The following is a 25,306-nucleotide window of genomic DNA, read 5'->3' as shown; positions in this document are numbered from 1 at the left end:
TGTTGTTCAGTCACTCAGTCGTGTGCGACCCTTTGCGACCCCATGGACTACAGCACGCCAGGCCTCCCTGTCCTTCACCATCTCCCGGAGCTTGCTCAAACTCATGTCCATTGAGTCAGTTTGCCATCCAACCATCTCATCCTCTATTGTCCCCTTCTTCTGCCTTCAATCTTTCCCAGCATCAGGGTCTTTTCTAATGAGTCACATCAGATAGCCAAAGTATTGGAGCTTCAGCTTCAGCATCAGTCCTTCCAATGAATATTCAGGATTGATTTCCTTTAGGATTGACTAGTTTGATCTCCTTGCAGTCTAAGGGATTCTCAAGAGTCTTCTCCAACACCACAGTTCAGAAGCATCAATTCTTCTACACTCAGCCTTCTTTATGGTCCAAATGTCACATCCATATGTGACTACTGGAAAAACCATAGCTTTGACTGTATGGACCTTTGTTGGCAAAGTAATGTCTCTGCTTTTTAATACACTGTGAAATATTACTCATTCATAAAAAAGAATGGAATAGCACCATTTGTAGCAACATGGATAAACCTATAGATGATCATACTGAGTTAAGTAAGCAGACAGAGAAAGACAAATATCATGATATCACTTATATATGGAACCTAAAAAAAGTACAAATGAACTTACCTACAAAACATAAGTAGACATATAGATGTAGAAAACAAACATGATTACCAGGGAGTAAGGAGGTTGTGTTGTTGTTGTTTAGTTGCTAAGTTGTATCCACCTCTTTTGTGATCTCTATCCATGGGATTTCCCAGGCAAAAATACTGGAGTGAGTTGCCATTTCCTTCTGCAAGGAATCTTCCCAACCCAGGGATCAAACCCATGTCTACTGTATTGGCAAGAGGTGCTTTACCAGTGAACCACTAGGGAAGCTCACCAGAGAGTAAGGAGAGGGAAGGGATAAATTGGAAGATCAGGATGACCTATACACACTACTATGTATCTAGTGTATATAAGATAGTAAGGACCTACTGTATAGCACAGGGAACTCCACTCCATACCCTGCAGTGGCCTACATGGAAATGAATCTAAAAATGAGGAGATGTACGTGTAACTGATTTGTTTTGTTTTACACCTGAAACTAACACAACATTGTAAATTAGTTGCACTCCAGTGACAATTTAAAAAATGAAAGAAAGTAACTATCCCTTTTATATTAAAGATAAGTATATGAATGAGTTGCTAAATTAGCACCTCAATAAATCTGTCTGATGGATGGATGGATACATGGACAAATGAATGGATAGACAGATAAATGTATATTCAGCTTGTTTGTTGAGGTCTACCTCCTTTATTTTCGGTGTTAAAATATCTGCCTTAATTTCTCAATTCATAGGTCAAATTAGACTTCAAAAATAGACTTTGTATTTTTCATCTACCCCTTTCCGTACTGCAAGTACCAACTTCTTAGCCGCCTTTTCTCTTCTTACCAGAGCAACCCAACCTCTGGACTTCCTATATTAAGAACATAACATGGCAGTGGTGGAGACAACAGAATGCCAGGATATTTCCCAGTCCATTGCACTCTTTGCACGACCACCACCACCCTATAGTTTTAAGAGATGATCAAGTTTAAGTGTGATTGAGTTTGTTTTCCTTTCCTCTTTTTCCTGTAGTTATCATGTGATGTAAAGCTGGATCCTCGCCCAGAATACCATCGGTGTATACTGACTTGGCATCACCAAGAACCACTACCTTGGGCACAGAGTACAGGTTAGTCATTCACACCTGCAGGTATCTCTTTGCACCCATTCTGTGAAAACACAAATTTATGTATAACCTCCTTCCTTGAGTATACCTGATTTTGTAATTATTGTACATTTTCCCTTTTGAGAGATTAGATGTTAAGTTATTCCTAAATAGTGAGACATAACAGGACACGAGTAAAAAAGACTAGTAATTGTTCAGTTATTCCTTGGAACTGTGTTTCTAGACAAACGTTTGAAATATAAACCTAGAACTACAGAAGATTTTTACCTGTTTGTTCAACCAATAAATTCTAAGCATAACTTTGGTTTTAGGAAAAGGAGGGGACTATGGCTATGCCACGCTGAAATGTGACATTAAAGCCCAAATAGACTGTGATTCTCTGTAGCCTTTACTATCCTCTAGATATTGGTAAGATCTAAGGACTCAGAAATCAATTGAGTTCTATAGTTACCTGCTGTAGACATTAAATTTTTATCCCCAACTTCTCTAGTCATATTTTACCTGACTTTTGATGCAATTCCAGAAAAAATTTAAACAAAGATACTATTAAATACAAACATCAGTTAGCACAGTGAGTAAGTACGTGGGCTTTGCCATCAGAGATTGCTTGCAAATTGGCCACCACCTAGTTAGTAGGACCATAGGCAAGTTACCTAACCTCTTTTGAGGTGTCGAGAATTAAATAAAGTAGTTAAGTAAAATGCCTACCACCTTGTCTGGCACTTAAGTAAATACAAAAGAAATGGTAGCCACTGCTGTTATTATCATAATTATTTTAATAGGTTTTAGAAGCCTATCTTAGACACACATCACACGTTAGCCTGAATTGAGAAAAATCGATGGCCTTTTCCACAGTGCTGTAAAATTTTGGTTTCGTTCTCTTAAACAATATTTCTTAATGTTTATTTTTTAAAGTTCAATGAGAAGGGAGTAGGATACAGTGCCTAGGTCACCTGAAAAAGATACTGGGAAGTCGGATCATCTTTCTTCCTCTTGAAGACCTGTGTTTCTGTTCATCAGTTTTTATGTTGAGAGGAACTACAGGGCTCCGCATGCATACACTGTGGTGCTGCTGCCGCTGTAATAAGGTATTTCCTCCTAGGTAATCAGATGAGCAGCCGTCTGATGAGCATGCGCAGCGCCAACGGATTGTTGATGCTTCCTCCAAAGACAGAGCAGTACGTGGAGCTCCACAAGGGCGAGGTGGTGGACGTCATGGTCATCGGACGGCTATGACGGTCACCCGTGGGAGAAAGCTTTGATGCATGTCCACATATCATTGACTGTATCCTGTAATATGCAACGGCACAGCTAGTTTTTCTGATTTGGATAAAAGTTAATCTGTATAGTCAACATCTTGAACTATATTTCAAAAGAATTTAAATACCTTTTAAAGAAAAAAACACCTAAAAATAAATCTTAACAGACAACTCTATTCTGATTATATCAAAGCAAATTTTTCCTTTCTTGCAAATTGCTTTGTGTGTTCAATGCTAGGTCTGATAGCGATAGCTTTTAGTAGACAGCAGTAGGTGCCTGCAGAACTTGTGTTTTTCTCATCTTTAAAATACAACTACTTATGCTCTTAAATCAAGGCTGTCTGCTTATTTATACTAGCGTAGGCAACACTTGGATTTCCCTTCTTAGTATGCTTCATAACTGCTTTACAGAGAGCTTCTGCTTGTTCTTTATCATGTATCGTGTTTATGTGCACAGTGCCAAACAAAGAGTGACTGGGAGGCGGCCCTGCCCGGCCTCGAGGAGAGCCATCCCCGCAGAGCGTCCGGGGAGGAGCCTCTCTCATCCCAGTAGCCTCGTGGCACAGTACTCTTGGGCAGTAACTGGATACCTTTTATTTGAACAAACTGGGGGAAAAAAATGCTTCCTTAAGTGCTGACAGCCTTTTTAACCAATACAATTAAAATTGTACAGAACAAAAAATAAAATCAAAGACTGATCTTGTACAGATATTAGTGTTACCAGCATTCATGTGGAAATCAAGAGCAAAGAAAAAACAATGTTAAACAACTCTGTACCATAACATTTTCTGTAATGATACTGAAACTTAATGAATAAAAAAATCCTTGGTCATTATTTAAAATCCATTGTGTGGGCCTTGTTATTTTAGAAAAAGAGAGAGAAGATTATCATGTCATTCTGATGGGTGCTGCTTGGATAAAAGCAGTAGTTAAGATGGCTTAGCAAGGTGAAGTGGTATAAAGAAGAGTTTTTAAAATATAGGGTCGTCTCTATTTTACTGTAGCATTGTACAAATATAGACTGAAAAGTAGGGAAGAACCTGCAGTTGGTCTGGTCTTCCCAGCCATAGCTGGAGAAACTAAATTTTTCTTTCAGATGTCATAGAAATAAATCAAACATCTACAGTTTTTTGGAATAGGAGGGAAAATAAGTAATGAACAAAAAAATTTCTAATAAGTACCTGGACTCTTTTTTATCATGATCAGAAGTAAGAAATGGGAAAAATCTGTATGACCACAGAAAATACAACAAATAAAACATATGCTGTCCACAATGGCTTCTTTAACAAAACTTAAGGGCACTTTTCAAACAGTGGTAACCCGGGACATTAACATGCTGTGTAGTTAGTAAACCAAACAACAAACATTAGTTTACTAGTGAACCAGAAGCTAAATGATGGTGATGAATAAAGTCAAGTTGTGAACAATAAATAGTTGATACCGATACTTGATATTTCCAAAATTGAAAATAAAATGTTCTTTATTTTAAATGTATATTTTCAATTTAAAAAGATAGGTTAATTGAGGTCAAATTAAAACCCATGCAAAGAGTTCTTTACCTCCATTCATCCAAGAAACATCTATGAAGCATCTACTGTGTGCTTGAGTTTTATAAGGATGAATAAGGATAAAGCTGACATTATATTCCATCAAGAAAGATTTTAAAAAAATGTTAAAGTAAGCATAATATTTGATGTGTTTGATATTTCATAGTACATGATAGAATTATAGAATGTGATAAATGCTATTAATATAATTCAGATTTAAAGAGTTGGAGGTGTTCAGATGGGAACCTCTTTAAGATAAGATTTCAAAGGGTAAGAATAATGCAGAAAGAGGGCATTCCAAAAATAGAATTATGTATAATTAATAATTTTTATTACAGAATGTAAGACTCACAAGGGCAATGATTTTTGTTTGTTTTGTTTACTGACATCCCCAAGTCTTTAGAGTTTCTGACATATGTACATAAGGATAGGCGTATGTAACTATTTGTTCCATGGAACATATTATACAGAGCTTGCTATGTGCCATTCACTTTTCTAAGTATTCTTCATATGTTTCATTTTCACAGCAATGATGTGTTACTATTCCTATTATAATGAGAAAACAGAGGCACAGAGAGGTTAAGGAACTTGTCCATGGTGACACAGCTAATAAGAGGAGGAGCCAGGATTCAGACTTAACAGTCTGGCTCCAGAATCCGTATTCCTAAAAACTCAGCCATAGAAACAGAAAACTGATATATTTGTAAAACCAAAAAGTACATGTTTGAGGCCCAAACTATGAAGTTCTCAAATGCCAGGGTAAGGAGTCCAGATTATCTAGAGACAATTAGACCACTAGAGATTCTTGATCAGGGAAGTATTAGGATCAGAGCCTTTTTTTTTTTTTTTTTTTGGAAAAATTGCTCTGGCAGCTTTGAACAGGATAGATTGGATTGGGGGGAAAAACTGGAGAGAGACACCAATTAAGAACTGATCGTGATTGTGCACGTGAGGAGTGACGACAGCCTTAACTATAGTGGTGGAGGTGATGGTGATGGGGAGGTCGTGACAGCTGAATGCACCTTTGAACAGGAAAAATCGAAAGAATTTTATGACCGATTTGAAAGTTTAGGAAAGGAAGTTAGACAAAGAAGACATGATTCAAAGTCTCTTGTCATGGCTGACTGGGAACATGTTCAACAATTAACCAAAAAGTAAAGTCAGAAAAGTGGATTTTCTGCAGGAGCTGGTAAGTTTAGACATGTGTTTGAGATGCCAGAGGAGCCCTAAGGTAGCCATGTCCTGTTGGCATTTGAAATATAGGTTAGGAGTTCCCAAAAGAGATGCTGGCTGAATTTAATCTTGGGGATCACTCACATAAAGGTGATATTTGAAATTTAAGGGTAAATAGGAAAGTTTATCAAAAAAGGACTTGCCAACAGGACAGGCTTGTGGAGCATCTTATTTTGAAGTGTTGCTGGAAAAAGCCATGAATGGAATGAAAGGAAAAATTGTAGAAGAGATGGACAGGGTGCTGCAGTATCGCAAAAGCAGGGAAGAGAATTTCAAGAAGGAAGGATGTGTGTTAGTTGCTAGGTCGTGTCCGACTCTTTGCAACCCCATTGACTGTAGGCTACCAGGCCACTCTAAAGGAAATCAGTCCTCAGTATTCATTAGGAAGACTGATGGCTGAAACTGAAGCTTTGGCCACCTGATGTGAAGAGCTGACTCGTTAGAAAAGACCCTGATGCTGGGAAAGATTGAAGGCAGGAGGAAAAGGGGACAACAGAGGATGAGATGGTTGGATGGCATCACTAACTCGACCAACATGAGTTTGAGCAAGCTCTGGAAGATGGTGAAGGACAAGGAAGCCTGGCATTCTGAAGTCCATGGGGTTGCAAACAGTTGGACATGACTGAGCAACTGAACAACATTTTAGAATTATGCATATATGGCATATTATGATTGTCTTAGTATTATAGTTGATATTTAAATAAAAGATTGTAAAATAAATGCTATTAAGTGATGTTGCATGTTACAGCAAGTTGATTCTTTGGATGGCTTTTATTTTTGAAGTTATTTTCTAACCAACAAAACTTTCTGGATCTAACCCAGAATTAACTCCTGATCTTCATGAAACCCTAATAGGTAAGTTATTATCATTCCTAGTTATAGAAAGTGGGGATTTATGTAAGTATAAAATTCAAAGAAAATTAATTGTGTATCTTATCCCAATGATGATGGATCTGTGTTAAATAATACATTGTATTCTAACAGCCTTATAAGAAGCATGGGCCTCTACTCTCTGTTATAGAGTTATATTTTTATAGAGTTCATTAGTAACTTGACTTAGAACCAAGAGGTTAAAAAATTGCTCAATTCTGACCATTTTTTTATAGTCAGTTAGCAATATTTCTCCTGTAGTCTTTTGTAATAATTCAATAATTTATTTAACAAGCATATATTAAATTCCTACAATATGCCAGGCTCCATGATAGATTCCAGGGATACACTGATAAATGAGACAAAAACTCTAGTATCCGAAAGGAGATAGATGATGAAAAAGCAAAAAAAAAAAAAAAAGTAAATACAGATTATGAGAAGTCTATGAAGAAAATCCTATTATATGTTAGAGAGTAACTGGATGGAGGCCTAAATCACCTTCAGTAGTATCAGGGTCCAACAGTTAGGAAAGGCAGAAATCACACTGAGACTTCAGTGTAGGAGTACTAAGTTAAATTTGTGTTGGACGTGTGGAAAAGCACAAAGGAAACTCTGAGATGTCAGAGATAATAACTATAGGAAGCAGATACCACAACTAGAGCTGGGGAGATGGGAGGAAAGGTTAGAATTATCAGAATCTGGAAGCTCATAGGTCAGACCCCTGGGAGGTAGGGCTCAACCCTCCAAGGAAAGGGCACTGCCCAGATGTTGAATGGCTAGAACCAGTTGCCATTGCCAGGGTGACACACACAGAATCAAAAAACAATCCGGAAGGAACATAAGTCCTTTCTTCCCACCCTCTGCTTTCCAAGTTCCCTGTAGTCTAATGCAGCCTGTTGTTGAACCTAGCAGGAAGCCAGCTGGCAAAGAAAAAACAGAAATGTAGCTAGCTGAGTTCCAGCCCCAGCTCCCACTGTATTCCGCACTGCGGAATACCGTGGTGGATTTGGCGCTGGGAGGTAGTCCCTTGTCCAGGAAGTGAGGAAAGTGTTCTTATCTAAGCAGGTGATATTTGAGCTCAGAGCAGAAAATAAGCCCCTCATGTTAACTGAGAGAAGAGCATTCAGATAGAGGAAAGGGCTTAAAGAATACAACCCCAGAAAGGAGACTGAAGCACGATGAGGGAGGGGGCAGGATCTAAAATATAGTTGGAGACGACTGAAGCCAGGATGAAGCAAGGTCATGCTCACACAAGTATAGGCTCTTGGGTGTGATACTAAGTACACGCACACCTTATGATGTATGTCAAATAGCCTAATAGCACAAGAAGCCACTGAAGTTGAAAAAAAAAGAAGACTTATTTAGTAAACACCTATTGAATACAAGGCACCACTCTAGACAGGGGCTCCTGCAGACAAGGAAGCCACCCTCCCTGCTTCCTACACCTGTTCCTCTGCCTGTATTTTATTTCCTGGTTAATGGCACCACCATTTGCCCAAGTTTCCCAAACCAGAAACCTCTGAGTCATCCTTTCTTCTCACTTCCCACATCTGATTAGTCACTGAGTTCTGTCAACTCTACTAATAGTTCCTACATTGACCCACTCTTTTCTAGCCCCACCGCTACCATCTTAATCTGACGCTTCTGGAATTGCCCTCCCCGAATTCACCCTTCACGCTGCTACCAAAGTGGTTGATCCAGAGCATAAATCTCTCTATACTAAAACTCCTCATGAGAAAACTGCAACAGATGAAGTCCAAGCCCCAGTCACGGCAGCTAAAGTCCTGCAGGATCTAGCCCCTCCGGCATCCACAGTCATTTTCCCCTCCCACTTCACTTAACACCAGACCATTTGCAGTTTCCCTTCCAACCATGTCATTTTATGCCTCAGTGCCTTTGCTCAGGCCGCTAATCTTTCAAGATTAACCTTGGGCACTAACTCTTCCAGAAACCCTTCCCTGAGTCCCCAATTGGACTAAGTGCCCCTTATCTGTGCTTCCACTTCTCACTGCATCCCATTGGCATCACCCCTCCCCAACTTGATGGCAGAGGCTGTTCGCCTCTGTAGCCCCAGCTTGATGTGGTGCCTAGGAAATAGTAGGTACTCGTCACTAAACTTACCGACAGAATTGACCCTGGATAGTACTCAGCAGGGAGCCGGACACAGAACCTGACAAGAAAACTTCATATCCCATGCTTAGAACATGCAGCAGAGGGGACCCCACGCAGGCATGAGCAAGTGGGCACATCACGTGAGGCACAAGAGTGGAGGGTTAATTGGTATGGACCCCACTTCAACAGAGTGCCTCAAACTCAGAACTAGGGCATCATCTCCAAGAACAGTTATAAGTATGATTTAATACTCTGTGCATCTTAAAAAACATTAAGATTTTAAAGATGAATATTTAAAATATACCATGATTTTGATTTCCCTCCTTTGCTATTTCTTCATGTTTTTAAGATAACGGTAGGAAAAAAAAAAATGGAAGTGAGAAAGAAGCATTTCATCAAGACATCAGAATTAGTAACAACAACATGGAAGAGGTGAGATCACATTTATGCAAAAATGTTTCCTGGCCCTGATGCAGGAAGCACAGAAAATGGCCCGTGATCATGCAACAAATATGCTGAATTAAGAAATGAGTGACAAGAAATCTAGCCAATGATACTCATACAGTTAGAACAAGAATTTGTCCATCCAGAAGAGGGCATTCCGGATAGAAGCAGGAAAGGGAGTGTCTGAGGCAAAAATAACAGGAAATCCTTTGATCTCACACATGTAGAGGCTGCCCTTGTTGGCAGACAGAGCCAGTTATACATGGAAAGATATTACCAGAGTCTGCTGCCAGTAGGCACCCCAGTGATACATCCAGTCCTCAATTCTGGGAAAGCTGCCCTGATATATATCCTATGGGAGTGGATGCTGTAATCTCCCTGACCCCAGCACCTGGTCCCAAATGGAAGTAACAGTTCTTAAGGAAATAGAAACCCTATTATCCACTCAAAACCTCAGACGATATTTATTTGAGAGACTAAATGTTCTCTGGGCCCTGTGCAAAACAAGTGTTTGAGCCTGCAATATGGTGACCCAAGTGAAGTGAATTCACCAAGGTAACACCCTCCAGTCCTGAGTGATTGGTTAGTATCCCCCTTATGCTCTTCCATCCTCAGGAGCAGGCGAGAAGGTGGCTAGATGGGTGAGCACCTGCAGCCCTCGACCATAACACGAAGGTGAAGAAGGACCGTCTGACAGGAAAGCCACACAGAAAAGCAAAGACAGTTCTTCAAGAGGGAGGAGATCTTCAGACAGAATACTGTGTGTTTCATTACATTCATTCATTCATCCAACAAACAATTACTGGGTTGGGTGCCTACCACAGCCTGTGTCAGAATATACTAGAAGCTGAGATATAAAGATGCTTTATGAAATTAAAAGACACTTACTCCTTGGAAGAAAAGTTATGACCAACCTAGACAGCCTATTAAAAAGCAGAAACATTACTTTTCCAACAAAAGAAAAACACTGGTTTTTCCAGTGGTCATGTATGGATGTGAGAGTTGGACTATAAAGAAAGCTGAGCACCGAAGAATTAATGTTTTGAACTGTGGTGTTGGAGAAGACTCTTGAGAGTCCCTTGGACTGCAAGGAGATCCAACCAGTCCATCCTAAAGGAGATCAGTCCTGGGTGTTCATTGCAAGGACTGATGTTGAAGCTGAAACTCTAATACTGTGGCCACCTGATGTGAAGAGCTGACTCATTTGAAAAGACCCTGACGCTGGGAAAGATTGAAGGCGGGAGAAGGGAATGACAGAGGATGAGATGGCTGGATGGCATCACCAACTCAATAGACATGAGTCTGAGTAAACTCTGGGAGCTGGTGATGGACAGGGAGGCCTGGCGTGCTGCGGTTCATGGGGTTGCAAAGAGCTGGACACAACTGAGCGATGGAACTGAACTGGGGTATAAAAAGGCCTCTGCCCTCTAAGAATATCACCTTCTTTTGAAGTTTTTCTTCACAGAAGCTCAAAGTGGCTTAAATAGTATGTTTAAAGTCTCTGAAGATTCAGATGTAGTTAGATTGAAGGACAAATAATCACTTGAATGATAAATGATAGTGTTTTCAACTCCTCAGTACGGTATCTTTTCCATGGTGATCCTGTGACTAAATGGTCTTTTCTCTCCAGGGAAGCCTCTGAAATCTTCACACAGCAACTAGAGCTGCAGCTCCAGAGCTGGGCGGGGTGCTGGCGACATCTAAGCCCAGGCGCTACTTTCAGATCTGCTCTGCTCTCACTTCAGAGAGGATGTCAGCGCTTTATGATGCGGGAGCCTGAGAACAATGCCCAGGGCAGCCTGGCCTCCTGTGTTCTTTACTAAGTGGTTAGTTGCCTGCCCAGTAGACTGAAAGCACCTTCTGCCAAAGAAATGTGAGAAGAGTTGAAAACGTGCTATTTGGAGACTATTCTCCTCGTAGACATCCGGGAGATCTCCAGAGATCTAACTCAGCCTCACTTCTCCACAGTAAGTGACTGCCTGCCTCCTGCCACTTTAGTCTGAACCTGAGGGAGAAGGAAAGGAGAGTTGAATGAATCCTCATAATCTGAGGGCAAAATGTCTACCCTCTTTCCGTCTTTCCCTTTTCCTTTATAGTTTCATTTCCTTCTGGTTTCAACTGGAACAAACAAGAAATCGCAGATTCTTAATACCTGGCTATTAAACTTCTTATAAATAATTTGAGAGTTTGTTTAAAACAAGTTTTCTGGATGACTTTTAAATTCTGATTTTTCAAACTGTTACCCCAGTTTTCTCCCATAAGTGACTGAATTGGATGAATTTATGGAGATAGTTATTTTAGATTCTTCAGATGGGAGAGAAGATCTAGAACACAGGGTTTTCTGTTCAAAGTGGAAAGGTTAGCTGGAGCCACACTGTCAGAAGAGAGGGGGCCCATAACAGTTAGATCGTCTCAGATTCAGCTTCAATTGCGACCTAGGATTTCGATGGGCCAATCTAAAAATGTGTTTATTACTGTGTTAAGAATCTTGGGGGGAAATCTAAGGAAATGCTTTGCCTCAAAGTGCTACAAAGAATGAATCTCTAAGCACCAAGTAGTAGTAGAGAGACCAGCTCCAATATATGACAGGTAAACCTATCAATCAAGAGCTTTCACATAATTACAGAAACAACACACTCAGAAGAAAAAGACAGGAGAATCTGCATGGTCAGTACCTGGATGTTCACTATGGAATTCTTTCAGCTTTGGTGCAGCTTTGAAAATGTTTTATAATAAAATACCAGGGAAGGCAAAGCCCCCATGAAAGTAGTAAACAGCCAACACGCAGAACATTTTCAGGGACATTCATAGAAGCCCTGTCTGATTTCAGTGGTCAGAAAAACTACCCAAACCACTTCCACCTCAGCTCCCACTCTCTCCACTTCCCAATTTCCATTAAAACTCAAGCTGCCAACGGTCCGGAAATTTCCCAGTAACCAATAACCACATCATCATCACCATCACAGGGTGAAGAGACCTCATAGCCATACTATTTTTAGCACTAACAGGGCCTTGGTCTTTATTGAAACATCACCCAGATGGGGGAGGTCCTAGTGACATCATGGAAGTCTAGAGCAAAGCTGAAGTAATTCCATCCCTGAAATGTTACAAGTCATTGCTTCTCTGTGCTTGGTTTCCCATTAAAATCCTGGCATTGGTTTCTGGTCTGTAATCAGATTTAGTTTGGAATCTGTTTTGTTTTACTAAAAGTAGCCAACAATACTTTTCAGATGAAAATCTGTACTATAATTCTGCAGAAAAGTACAACCTGATGTAACTATCTGCTGAATTAATCTCCACTTAACTGGAACTAAAAAGAGGAACAAGAAAAACTCAGAGGATAAAGCACTAATTAAAAGAAATAAGGGATGCGAAGAATCTGCAAGTGATAGGATAAATTAGGGTTCATCTCAAATAGAACTCAATTCTTTTATGTTGTCCTTGCTCCACAACACACAAAACAGCTTTCTCTGTAATAGCACTCCATATCTCACTTGCTTAATTAAATGTATAAGACATTTAATGGGCCTGGTGAAAGGCATAGATTATTGGAAAAAATATTAACTTAGATGGTGAAAACTAATGCACCATCCTTGTTAGGACATAATATAACAAAGGGTTCTGTGTATCTGTGAAATGATGCTAGTGTTTCCACGGTGGCCTATAGCAACCCTTCTTTGTTTCTGTGCTTTAATTCACACATTAATTCAGCACATATTTATTGTAAATCCATAATCCATTCATTCATTGACCTTTTAATGTGATTAAGCTATTTTTAGGACTAAAATTTATTTTTTGAGTTCTATATTGTAGATAGACTTCTACTGCACATGTAATAGTAGTAAAGCAAAATAGTATGAACTTTCATAACGAATTTGCATAGTATTTTGTTTTACTCTTAAAATATTTTCATAGGCTCTATAAATGTTCAGCTTATTAATACGATAATGCTATTGCCAATTTCCCCCCAACACTTCTGCTCTGACTTTTCATCATCAAGGCCGTGTTCACATGATTCGTTCTCAGACAATTCAACAGTCACAGGGTGATACAAGAGAGATGTAAATGCATTATTCATGTTTTACATTTATCCTGACTAAAAATGTATCCATGGATAATGATGAAAATGTTCTAAAGTAAGATTAGGAGATTATGGTGCCAACCGCACAACTCTGTAAATACACCAAAAGTCATTGAATTGTACTAACCCTTTAAATGAGTGAAGTTGGTACATAAATTATATCTCAGTAAAACTATTTGAAAAACCTATCCATGGATAAAATTATTAGGAAGACAAAAATCACCTGTGAAAGCCCAGCCCACACAAATTAGAGTTATTCTGAATCACCAGAGTTCATCACATTATTTCTGTAAGGGTTGCTCATTGGCTAAGAAGGCTGGGGTCTGTGAGCGGCTGCTCGTCTGTGATCCCCGCATGAGAAAGCGCAGCAGAGCGCAGGGGCTCTTCAGAGGGAGAACTGCGGAGCATCTACTGCTCTTTGAGGGCAGATCTTTTCCCAAACACCAGTTGAACCATTGGGTGCCATTTGTTCCGGTAAATCTTACAGGAGATTGTGATGTTCCATACAGGTCCACACTAGGATTAGTAACTGCTAGTTTTTTTTTTTTTTAATACTGATATTTAATGTCATGGGAAAATATTAGTATATATTACACATATGAAGCAATTTTAAAACTTCCAGTTTTACAGACATAAGGTATATATGACTATGGATATATATATATATATATATATATATATAGAGAGAGAGAGAGAGAGAGAGAGAGATACATATATATTGATAAAGACAGGGCTATACCAAAACTTTAATACTATCTCTAGGTATTAAGAGTAAGCCTAGTAAATAGTTAACAGCTGACCCTACTTTTGAACTACTGACAAAACATGTTGTGTGCGTGCACAGCCACACAATTGGTTTCACAGAACAATTCATACACTTTAAGAATTGTTAAATACTGCTCTCCCGACTAATTGAGATAACTGAAGAGATTAGGGATGGGGCCTTTGGTGTACAAAGTATTAATCTCAAACCACAGTTACAACAAAACTAGTTAACATTCAGCACACATTTCCCAGCCATACGCATAATCCAAAAGTACCAAAATATTTCCAGAACAAGTGCTTAGCAGCAAACAATTTTCAAAAATCCTATCACATCAGAGAAGATAAAAGATTCTATTTCATTTCCTGTTCCTTGGCTGATCCCACCCTTTGTTCCACGGTGCAAGGGGATGCGAGGGGCCAGGCCTGGTCTTGGTGGCCAGTCCCCTGGAACCCTGCCTTCCTCTCATTCTCTCCTCCCTCTTGGTGGCCCTGGATCCAAGCTGCTCTTGTTCCCCTGAGAGATCATTTGCCCTCTGGAGGCTTTTTTCTCATATCCAGGGATTCTGGGGGCCACATAATGACTGCCCTGGGAAAGGGCCACAGGGCAGATACAGAGTAGTCTGTGTTTGTGAGCAGCGGATCTACCCTCCAGCATGTGGATGTTGTCACTTTATAAGAGTGATTTTTTTTTAATGTGCACTTTATTACCCACTTCTGGATGAGCAAGAGTCAACCACTGCATTTTATCAAATCTAAAACCCATCATTTATAAGATATACTATTATTTTATGGGCCAATGAGAAAGAAAAATGTAGCTAATTATATAACTCAGTGCTTTCTTACAGCTTGGAATTTTCCACGTGGTATTTATCTATCACCCTCTGTGCCCTCATTCTCTGTTTCTTAGAGGAGTGCTCCACTCTAGTCTCTGGGAACTTCTTCCAAGCCTCTGATGTGCATTCTGCAAGTTTTACACTGAAAATTTCTTAATATTACCAGACAGGGTCAACAAGAAACTTTAAGATATTCATTAAGATCACATTTTAAATGGCAATTAAATGTAACCCAGGTAGTACGACCTATGTATATCATTTAACATGATCAACCATGACACATGCAGCCAAGTGACGACCACCAGGAGATTCTGTCCCCTCTGCGCACACACACACACACGCACACACACGCGCATGCGTGCGCACAGACGCACACACACGCACGCACATGCGCGCACACATATGCACGCACACGCGCGCGCGCACACGCACACGAGCGCGCGCACACACGCACACACACACATGCACACACACACGCATGCACGCACATGCACACACACACGCACTCACACACACCCCGTGAGGCGTGATCACAAGACATACTCCATTTCAGTTTTCAAGCTGAGGAAAAATATGTTCCTTAGAATGAATGAAACTTGGGAAATATGAAACTAGCAGTGATGAAGAAGGAGCCCAGCCCAGCCAACAATGGGGAGAGCGCACCTCTGGACACGGGGCCGGGGTGGAGGATCGGTGTGAGCGCCATTCGGGTGTTCACCGTGCGCTGGGTGTGCTTTTATGCAGCATTGTGTCCGGTGGGCCCAACACTGAGTTGAGGCAGATGGTTTTACCCTCATTTTACAGATGAGGAAATTGACCTCAGAGATGTTAAGTAACAGGCCAAAGGCACAAAGGAGCAGGTGACAGAGCCCAGATACGAACCTAGATGTGTCTGACTCCAGTATCCTTTAGATCCCCACCACACCAGTTTCCATGCTGGTCTTACAGCACTTGGGTTCTGAGAGCAATTACACTTGAAGTTGGTCTGGTCCCAAGTATTCCTGAAGGGGGTTACTTCAGAATTTTATGGAGTGAAAAAGGATTGGCTACAGTGACTCACAATATACGGCATGAGAACTACACACTAGTGATGAAATGGTGAGATGAGCCTGTGTAAGTGTATGCATATACACACGTACCAGTTGGGAATATAGAGAGTTGAATAGGATGCTCTGGCTCTTTATAGGAAGACAATACCCAGGCTTCTCAGGACCCTACATTGCACAATGGTTATTTGAGTCTATATTACTAGACTCATGTTATCAAATATCCTCAATGACTATAGGAACCCAGGATTTCACTTATTTGGCAGTTTCAGGCCTGCTGCAAGCTACAGACTCATGATTGTCTGGCTCTACTCACCGAAAGCCATGATCAAGACCATCGAAAACAGCTCAGCTCAAATATAGACAGCAGCTCTCTGAGCACTGATAAGAGTTAATGAAACTCTTTCTAAGGCATGGATCTCATGTGTGAAATGAAAGTAAGGATTAGTGTTGACATTTTCTTCCTTTATGTATGCCTTATTTTCCATTTTTGTTTCTTTCACAAAAGACTTCATCATGAAAAAGAGGAAGCCCAAACTGAAGTGAGTTAAAACTTTGCCTCCAAGAGGATTGTGGCTTGGCCCTGAGTTGAGGTAAGAGGTGATAGTGCATATGGGGGTTAGGAAGGGACCACATGGAACTACTTCTCTTGATCTCTCTCTCCCTTTAGCTCTCCTTCCCAGGCTTTTCTTTTTTTTTTTTTAGCTGCACCAGGTCTTAGTTGCGGTATATGGCATACTTTAGTTGCAGCATGCAAACTCTTAGTTGTAGCGTGTGAGATCTAGTTCCTTGATTAGGGATCAAATCTGGACCCCCTGCTTTGGGGACATGGAGTCTTAGCCCCTGGACCACAGGGAAGTCCCTCCAGGCTTTCTTTTTCTCTTTTCCTCTTCTGGGAAAGATAAGATGCTGTCCTAAAGACATTGCTTACAGGGATCAACGCTTCTAGACCACAGGCAGCGACGTGGCAACTGACAGAAGAGAGTCTGTCTGGCTGAGAGGGATGAAAGTGACTTGACACTGGCTCTGGGAAATGAAGGGTGAATAGCTGCTCTGATATTGCTGATGACCCTGACCTGAAAGCCTACTGACCTTTGCTTTCCTTCCTCTGTCATACCTTTCTCTCATCTGAAAGTGTGCTTTTCTTATGATTTCTTGTCATATCCTAGGAGATCCCCATATATTTAGGCCCCAAATAATCCAATTGATGTTTTCATCCATCTTCCCTCCTCCAACCTCACTTCCTTCTTCCTTGTATTATTATTCCTGTCCATCTTTCCAAGCACTCAAGGCAGGACTGAACCGTAGGCAATGACATAAACTCCTCTCATCAGTCTGTGAGCTTCTGATTCGTGGTGTGGGGACTTAAAATCTCGAGTAAGTTATTTTCCCTCTCCAAGCCTCATGGTGTATAAAATGAGGGTCTTAATAATGCTACTTCATAGTGCTTTTAGAATCAAATGAGACAGCACACATAAAGCTGTTATAGCGTGCCGCAAAGCAAGAACTAAATAAATGTGGTTGATTATTGTTTTCTATCCTCTCTGTTTCAGCTGGTCATTTTGTCTCTCTCTTTTATTCCTGAATGGTCTTTCTTCTGTCTCATTCTATTTACATTTTGGCTCCTCTGGACTATCACTTCCTCTTGGCTCATTTTACTTTCCCTGTGTTCATGTAAGATGCACTGAAGTTGGGATGGGGAGGGGACATTGTGTTGTCAACAGCAGAAGGTCTGATGGGAAATTCCCAGAGTCACATATTCATGGGCTGTCAAGCAGGAGTGGTCTCTGTGCCCCTAAACTCTGGCTGGGACGGAGATAAGACATGTTCACTGCCCTCTAGCCTGGCCAGGGAAAGGAAGAGAAGGAGCTCTGAGAAAGGACTGAGGTGGAAATAAATCTTCAGGGCTTACCACTTGCCAATTAAGGACCCTTCCTCTGAACTGGCATGGAGTTTGTGAAGGGGAACGAGTGATCTTTTGAAGGCTTGAACAGAATTGCCTTCTGGGGCCTTGTTCCCTTGTTGGAATTCTGTGATTTCTGGCAGATGAAAGATCAAATCCCATGATGTAGAGCCACTGTGTGTGTTGAAGCAGTTGTGAGAGAGAGCAGAGACACAGCAGGAGAGGCACAGCTGTCAGTGACTAGACAGAATCCGCTGTCCACTAAGCCTCAGTCATAGCTGGATGTTTTAGGAAGAAATGGTCTCAGGTTAGTATGGCTTCGATACTCTACTCACAATAAAAGGGCTTGAGACCTGTGCAATACGGGGAGGATAGTGGTAGCATTTAGGAAGATAGAAAATAATGGTTTGGGTAGGGGGATATATGCTGAGAGTCTTCCCCTCACCACCCTGATTCCTGTTGCTAGCACAACACCCCAGACACTTTTTGTCACATGGATCTGATCCAGAGTCTTTGTAACCCTTATCATCCAACATTTTCTTTTTCACTTGCTTACTCTGTCTCTCCAGAGAGAGTAACCTACATGTAAGTGAAAGTGTTAGTCGCTCAGTCGTATCTGACTCTTTGCAACCCATGGACTACATAGCCCACCAAGCTCCTCTGTCCATGGGTTTCTCCAGGCAAGAATATTGGAGTGGGTTGCCATTGCCTTCTCCAGGGGATCTTCCCAACCCAGGGATCAAACCTGGGTCTCCTACATTGCAGGCAGATTCTTTGCCATCTAAGCCAATAGCAAATATGTATGAGGGCAGGGGTATTATCAGTCTGATTCAGATGGATCTCCAGTGCTCAGCACAGTGCCTGGAATACCATCAATGTCGATCAAATATGTTGAATTAATGAATAAGAGCATTCTGTCGTATTCATTGTTTGTTCTCTGTCTCTATTCATTGGACGTCTATTCCTTCATTTTCCTGAGGTTTATACGTAAGCACAATGAAGAAGAGTAACAGAAAATCTCCCACAAGGATCGACGAGAAAGATGACATCTGTGTCCCAGACTCCAAGGATCCAGGAGAGCTTCAAAATATGTTGAATGGAGGAGAATACGCGCCTTTTGTATCTCCTCCCATATTAGAGAGCAATTTTATCCAGGTAAATGATAATTAAACCCTGAATTAAGTTCTGATAACCTCAATAATTAATTTTCTCAAAGACAATGGAAAAGGTTGGAAAAATTGTTTTCATATTTTAAAAGGCATTGTGTGATAGAATGAAAGGGGATAGTTTGGGAACTTCAAACTAAATTAATTATAACATAAAAGGAAAATTCATTTCAAATTTCCTCAACAAACTCTAACCTAGAAATTCTGTCCCAACTCTACTGAAATTATTCTATAATCTTCCCAAAATTATACAAAGAAAGCATAATTATTTTAAAATATTCTGCCATAGAAAAGCATTCAGATAACTTCTTTCTTAACTTAGGAGACATTTTAAAGGATAATATCTATGACACAACTAGGGATTAAAATGCATTTTCCTTCTTAGTTTTGAAGGAAAATATACTTGTTAAATTGTACCAAGGAGAAAAGTTTCCTTCTCCTAAAAATGTACCTACATTAATGAAACTACGCTTCAATGCATTGGGAGCAGTTCTAAATTTCCTCTAAACATTCAACATTAAACCATTCAGACCGAGGGTTCCATATGGTCCGATGGTTATGATTCAGGCCTTCCACTGCAGGGGCACATTTTTGACCCCTGGTCCTGGAAGTTTCGCATGCTCTGAGGTGCCAAAAAAGAAAAGAAAAAAAAATCCAGACAGAGAAATGGAGAACTGAATTAAATGATGTAGGGCCTACCCTGAAACCTCTCAAGGTGTCACAACCAAGTCGAACACAAAACACACCCATTTAAGCAGCTCCCCAGCTGATTCTACAAAGAAATGACAACATACACACGTCCTCTGCACTGATGGGAGAGCTCTTCATCTCCAAGAAGTCGTAGGGAGGGAGGTGACGCCGCAAAAAATACTAATGTTTAAGTCATACCCCAAAACGCATGTGATGTCATGTTTTGATTTAATTCACCTTCTGTGTGCTTCTTTCCTAATAATCTTTTTATTTTTCTTCTGCACCTTTCTCAAATAAGCATTTTCGAGCTTTAATGAACACTGCGGGGGGGGGGGGGTGCAGTCAGCTTTCGATAACTTAGATATTTCCCCATGTTATAACTAGATAAGTTACTCCCTTCAACACACACAACCTCTTGTGATTGCTATGTCTTTGGCAGCAAGTTATCAAGGACCTGATTCAAGTGTGAGCGAAAAAGAACACTGATTATCTCAAGTAAAGTGGTGGCTCAGATGTAAGGAGTCTGCCTGCAATGCAGGAGACCCAGGTTTGATCCCTGGGTCGGGAAGACCCCCTGGAGAAGGGAACGGCTACCCACTCCAGTATTCTTGCCTGGAGAATCTCATTGGCAGAGGAGCCTGGTGGGCTATTGTCCATGGGGTCACAAAGAGCTGGACACAACTGAGCGACTAACACAGATACAGATTGAAAGAACCACAGGGCTGTGACTCATTTGCGGGACCCATCAGGGTCCCAGCTTCTCTCTTTTTGTCCTGTTACCTACAAATGTCTCCCTTCAGGACATCACGTGTGAGCAGGACGTGACAGCTGCCAGCAACAGAAGGGGCATCTCATCTCTGCAACTGTGAGAGCTGAGAACCCTTTCCCAGAGCCACCAGGAGGCTTGGTCCCATGGGACAGGCCTGAGTCACATGCCCCTGCAGAGAGCAATCACTGGCCAGGGGATGGGACCACCATGACTAGTTTGGGTGGATGAGGAGTTCACTCATCAGCTGGGGGCACCATCCCTGAGGAGTGGATCCTGGACAAAACCAGAATTCTATTAATCAGGAAGAATAGGAGCATGGCTTTGGGTAGGTAATCAATAGTGTAGGCTGCAATCTCCTTCTAAATATGTTTGATTTTCAGTAATTTACTTTTTTGCAGCAGTTAATATGCAGCTGAGAAACCAAGTGTTTTCCCTCTCTGGCTTCCTTCACACCCCTGTCCACCCACTTTCCGGTCTCCTCCTCCTCCATCCAGCAGAGATTCTCCTGGGTGCCCAGCCAGTCCATGTACCACGTTGCTCAGGTCTGATTTAGAGGCCCTTCCTCCAGGGACCTTTTCTGACACTATGGCCAGGGTGTACCGAGCTGGCTGATTGGTAAGAGTTCAGGAAGTTTACAAGTCGGTTGTTAAACACAGACATCATTAAGAATTAAATAGCATAACCTTATAAATAAAACTATATTCAAAACAAAGGCAACACATACTCCAAATTCATCATTCATTCTACTACATTTTACTATTATCTTGGGGTTATGGATACAAGAGTTTGACTTCTGTGAGAACCAACTGGCTGTGTGGAGTACAACATAGAACAGTATATGACTGTAAATTGTTTGCTACAATTTATAATAAACTTATATCTTCTCTGAGAAAGGTAATTACACACGTACCTGCCTTCTTTCCCACTAAGTCAAGTTTTCTGTCATGCACCCCACAGCACAGTACCCTGAACTTGTGCTCAATAACACTTAAGACACTTAGTGACATACTTGTTTAATGTTCATCTTCCCCAGTGGACCACAGAGATCAGGGACCATGTGATATCTCCAAGAAGTCACATAAGCAAAAGCATCATGGTTCAGTTCAGTTCAGTTCAGTTGCTCAGTTGTATCTAACTCTCGGCAACCCCATGAATCGCAGCACGCCTGGCCTCCCTGTCCATCACCAACTCCTGGAGTTTTCTCAAACTCATGTCCACTGAGTTGGTGATGCCACCCAACCATCTCATCCTCTGTCATCCCCTTCTCCTCCTGCCTTCAATCTTTCCCAGCATCTGGATCTTTTCCAATGAGTCAGCTCTTTGCATCAGGTGGTCAAAGTATTGGAGTTTCAGCTTCACCACCAGTCCTTCCAGTGAACACCCAGGACTGATCTCCTCTAGGATGGACTGGTTGGATCTCCTTGCGGTCCGAGGGACTCTCAAGAGTCTTCTCCAACACCACAGTTCAAAAGCATCAGTTCTTCGGCACTCAGCTTTCTTTATAGCATCATAGTTCATCTCTCCTTTATTCCTACACTGTTTGGGTAAGTGAGGTTGTTGAGGCCACAGACCTTATCAGAACTTCCCTCTTCCTCTTCTCTGCCTCAGGTCAACAGGAGAGGTGAATCCATTTACCTTCATAACCGAGCCAACTGGGTGACCGTAGGCATCTGCTCTTCCAGTCCCACCATCAAGACCCCTAACGTGATGTTGCTGGCTCATCTAACACCCACTGCCCAGAAAGATTCAGAACCCCTATTTAAAAGCCTCCTGACATCTCCTTCTCCAGAAAATCTGGTGCTTACCAGGTGAGTTACAAAGGAAAGAGGTTCACGACCTGTCAGAAAAAGACCCTTTACCCCGGAGGAGATGAGACTAGAAACACAGATGGTAAGTGCTCCTCATCTGTTTCCTGCTACAGATGACAGACTCGCATCCTTAGAGTCCGGGGAGGCAGTCTGACAACCTGGCAGTCAAAACAAGTGGCTCACCTTTAACTTCTCAAAAATTAACCCTAAGGGACTTCCTCGGTGGTCCAGTGGCTAAGACTCCACACTCCCAATGCAGACACTTGGGTTCAATCCCTGTTCAGGGAATGAAGGTCCCACATGCTGCAGCTAAGACCTGGCACAACCAAATTAATTAATTAATTATATAAAATGAAGCCTGGCATGCTGCTGTCAATGGGGTCGCGAAGAGTCGGACACGACTGAGTGACTGAACTGAACTGAATGATCAGGAACTTCCTCCCCCACCATCCCAACTTCCATCAGGATTAGTTCTGTTCTTGTCTCGATCCACCAACTTGCTGTAGGACCCACAGCAAACCACTCTCAGTCTCAACCTTGCAGGACTAACTAAATGGGACAACTTCTCCTAAATAAGTAATAAATAGCTGATGTACTAGTTGATAATCTTAGGAGTATGATTCAGGTGAGTTGGTCTTCAGGAGCCTGACTATATGTATGAAAAATCAAGGTTTTTAGCCTCAAAAGCCATGAGCCAGACCTGGGAACATGTGGCCACAAGAAGGTCCTGCCCCATCCCACGCCAGCTCCTCCCCAAACCTGTTTGAGAGACACACCTGGTGTCCTGTCTCGCCCCACAAACGTCTATAACAAGAAAGGCCTTGTGACAGTTTCTAATCAGGCCTCCAGATGATATTTGCATTTGTCTGCAGGTTTCTCCCTCTGCAGTTTGTGACTCTCTCTGTACATGATGCCGAGAATATGCGCATCAAAGTAAAGCTGGTGAGTGGCCGAGCCTACTACCTACAGCTCTGCGCCCCTGCGTGCAAACAAGACACCCTGTTCTGCCAGTGGGTAGAGCTCATCTCCCTCTTGAATAAGGAGAAAGCCAAAGCTTCCAAGGTGTCGGAAGTCTCCAGCCTCTCGGAAATCACAAACAGCACAGACATCACAGGCTCAGTGGACATCATGGACATAGCAGCTTTCCCCGCCATAGAGACCTCACACCTGTCCACGTGTTCAAACCCCAACAACGATGTAGAAAGCATCGATTTCTCGGAATTCACAGACATCACCGATGTCACCGACGTCACAGATATTCCAGAAAATGAGGTCATTGAGGCCCCAGATATAAATATTGTCACAGAAGTCACGGAAGTCACAGACATCTGTGAAGTCACAGCAAGCTCAGGGGTCACAGTGGTGTTTGAAAATGATGACATACTCAAGGCCAAGCAAGAGGAAAAGGTATGTGACATGGAACACTTTCATTCTCTGATAATTACTCTCTTTCACTCTCTTTGGTGAGCTTCATGACATTGATTATTGAAATAGTATGGAACTTACTCTGGTTAACCTAACATTAAGAATGAGATCTGATCCCTGAACCCCTGCATAAAAGAGTTATAAGATGTCCCCTGAAATAGGCAGTGACCATCCATACCATAAAACTTAACCCTGTATTAGGAGGCATGGGAGGATAAAGAGAACTTTGGTATCAGAGTCAGAAATCCTGGGTTGGAATCCTTCCCTGCTGGCTTCACGTTAGTTTGACCGAGTCACTGAACATGCATCTCTCAAATGAGAATATTAATATCATGTAAGGGTTATATTAAGGTTTAAATATGCACAAATGTATGAAGTACACTGAAGGATGGGGTGAAATTTCAATCAGTAAAAGTGAGGATGAAAATAAGAAAATAAATTCCCCAAAGAAGTGAGCAGCTTTAGAAATGGTCAGAAAGTAGAAAAACACAGAGCCATATCCAACAATATATCAGTTTGGCTGCAGCATAATATATGTGGAAAATATTAAGATTAATATTAATATTGTGGAAAATTGCTTGCAAATCTTAAATGCCAAAATAAGAAGTGTAGACTCAGTCTTTGAACAAACCTTAGCCACCAAAGCTCTGTGTAAGGGAGTGAAGGGGCTGTGTTTTTAAAAGATTATTCTGACGGCAGGACGGATTGTAGGTAAAGAGATTGGTGTGTGGACTGTAGCTGAGAAATCCCCGTGGGGCCCAGGACAGAAAAACGACAGACGGCAAAGATGGACATTTCACAGAAGAAACCACTAGCTACTAAGGTTAGCGGAAAAGCTTAACCTCACAAACAAAAAAATATTTCATCCGTAAAGCTGTTAAATAAGAGATCAACACAGTCAGCATTAGCAAAGTTGGGGTCATGTTGGAGTTTCTAAAGATTCATGGCAGGGTGAGAATTAGAACAAACTTTCTTGAAACCATTATGAGTCAAGAACCTAGAAATGTTGACACCCTTTGACTCAGTGATTTCACTTTTAAGAATCTTTCTTAAGGAATTAGTGAAGTCGCTCAGTCGTGCCCAGCTCTTTGCGACTCCATGGATAGTAGCCTGCACCAAGCTCCTCCATCCATGGGATTTTCAAGGCAAGAGTACTGGAGTGGGTTGCCATTTCCTTCTCCAGGGAATCTCCCCAACCCAGGGATTGAACGCAGGCCTCTCACATTGTAAGATTAATCTTAAGGAATTAACCATCAATAAGAATGAGGATCTAGCTATAAAGATGTTAATTGTACCACATCTATACTATGTTTATAAAAATAAAATAATGATAATGAAGAAGTAACCTAAATATCCACCACAGAGGAAGGGCTAAATGAATTTAAACCATAAAGGGCGTGTGCCATGTTTATATCATTCAGGAGCAACCAAAGTGACGGACAAGATTATATCCACTCAGTAAATACTGGTTAAATGAACAAGTACTCCGTAGCTGCTAAAACTGTTAGAGAATTTTTCTTTACTTGGAAAAATGTTTATGATATAAAGCTGAATGAAAAATGAACTAAAAGTTACCATCCTTATTACACAAAAATGCAAGTGTATTCATAGATAATAGGAG

The 25,306-nt window shown here is 41.3% G+C and overlaps 2 protein-coding genes across 5 annotated transcripts in view; both read left to right on the top strand.

Moving 5' to 3' along the window:
• GPHN (gephyrin) overlaps positions 1 to 3,835 on the top strand; it is a 551,792-nt gene extending 547,957 nt beyond the window's left edge. For 2 of the 4 annotated variants that reach the window (XM_018054058.1, XM_018054057.1), the window contains 2 exons: positions 1,641 to 1,737; positions 2,837 to 3,835. In XM_018054058.1, coding sequence (XP_017909547.1) covers positions 1,641 to 1,737; positions 2,837 to 2,970 — 231 coding nt within the window. In that variant the 3' untranslated portion in view covers positions 2,971 to 3,835. The remainder of the gene's footprint in view (positions 1 to 1,640; positions 1,738 to 2,836) is intronic. The other 2 variants (XM_018054056.1, XM_018054055.1) reach the window with 1 other exon arrangement.
• The window catches only part of FAM71D (family with sequence similarity 71 member D), a 31,477-nt gene continuing 17,199 nt past the window's right edge, over positions 11,029 to 25,306 (top strand). The window contains exons 1-5 of the mRNA XM_005685990.2: positions 11,029 to 11,166; positions 16,433 to 16,517; positions 18,807 to 18,982; positions 22,061 to 22,260; positions 23,133 to 23,667. Coding sequence (XP_005686047.2) covers positions 18,824 to 18,982; positions 22,061 to 22,260; positions 23,133 to 23,667 — 894 coding nt within the window. The 5' untranslated portion in view covers positions 11,029 to 11,166; positions 16,433 to 16,517; positions 18,807 to 18,823. The remainder of the gene's footprint in view (positions 11,167 to 16,432; positions 16,518 to 18,806; positions 18,983 to 22,060; positions 22,261 to 23,132; positions 23,668 to 25,306) is intronic.

Source organism: Capra hircus, chromosome 10, assembly GCF_001704415.2.
Source record: "Capra hircus breed San Clemente chromosome 10, ASM170441v1, whole genome shotgun sequence".
NCBI lineage: Eukaryota > Metazoa > Chordata > Mammalia > Artiodactyla > Bovidae > Capra > Capra hircus.
The sequence above is the reverse complement of the archived record's forward strand: the minus strand, read 5'-3'. Positions and strand labels throughout refer to the sequence as shown.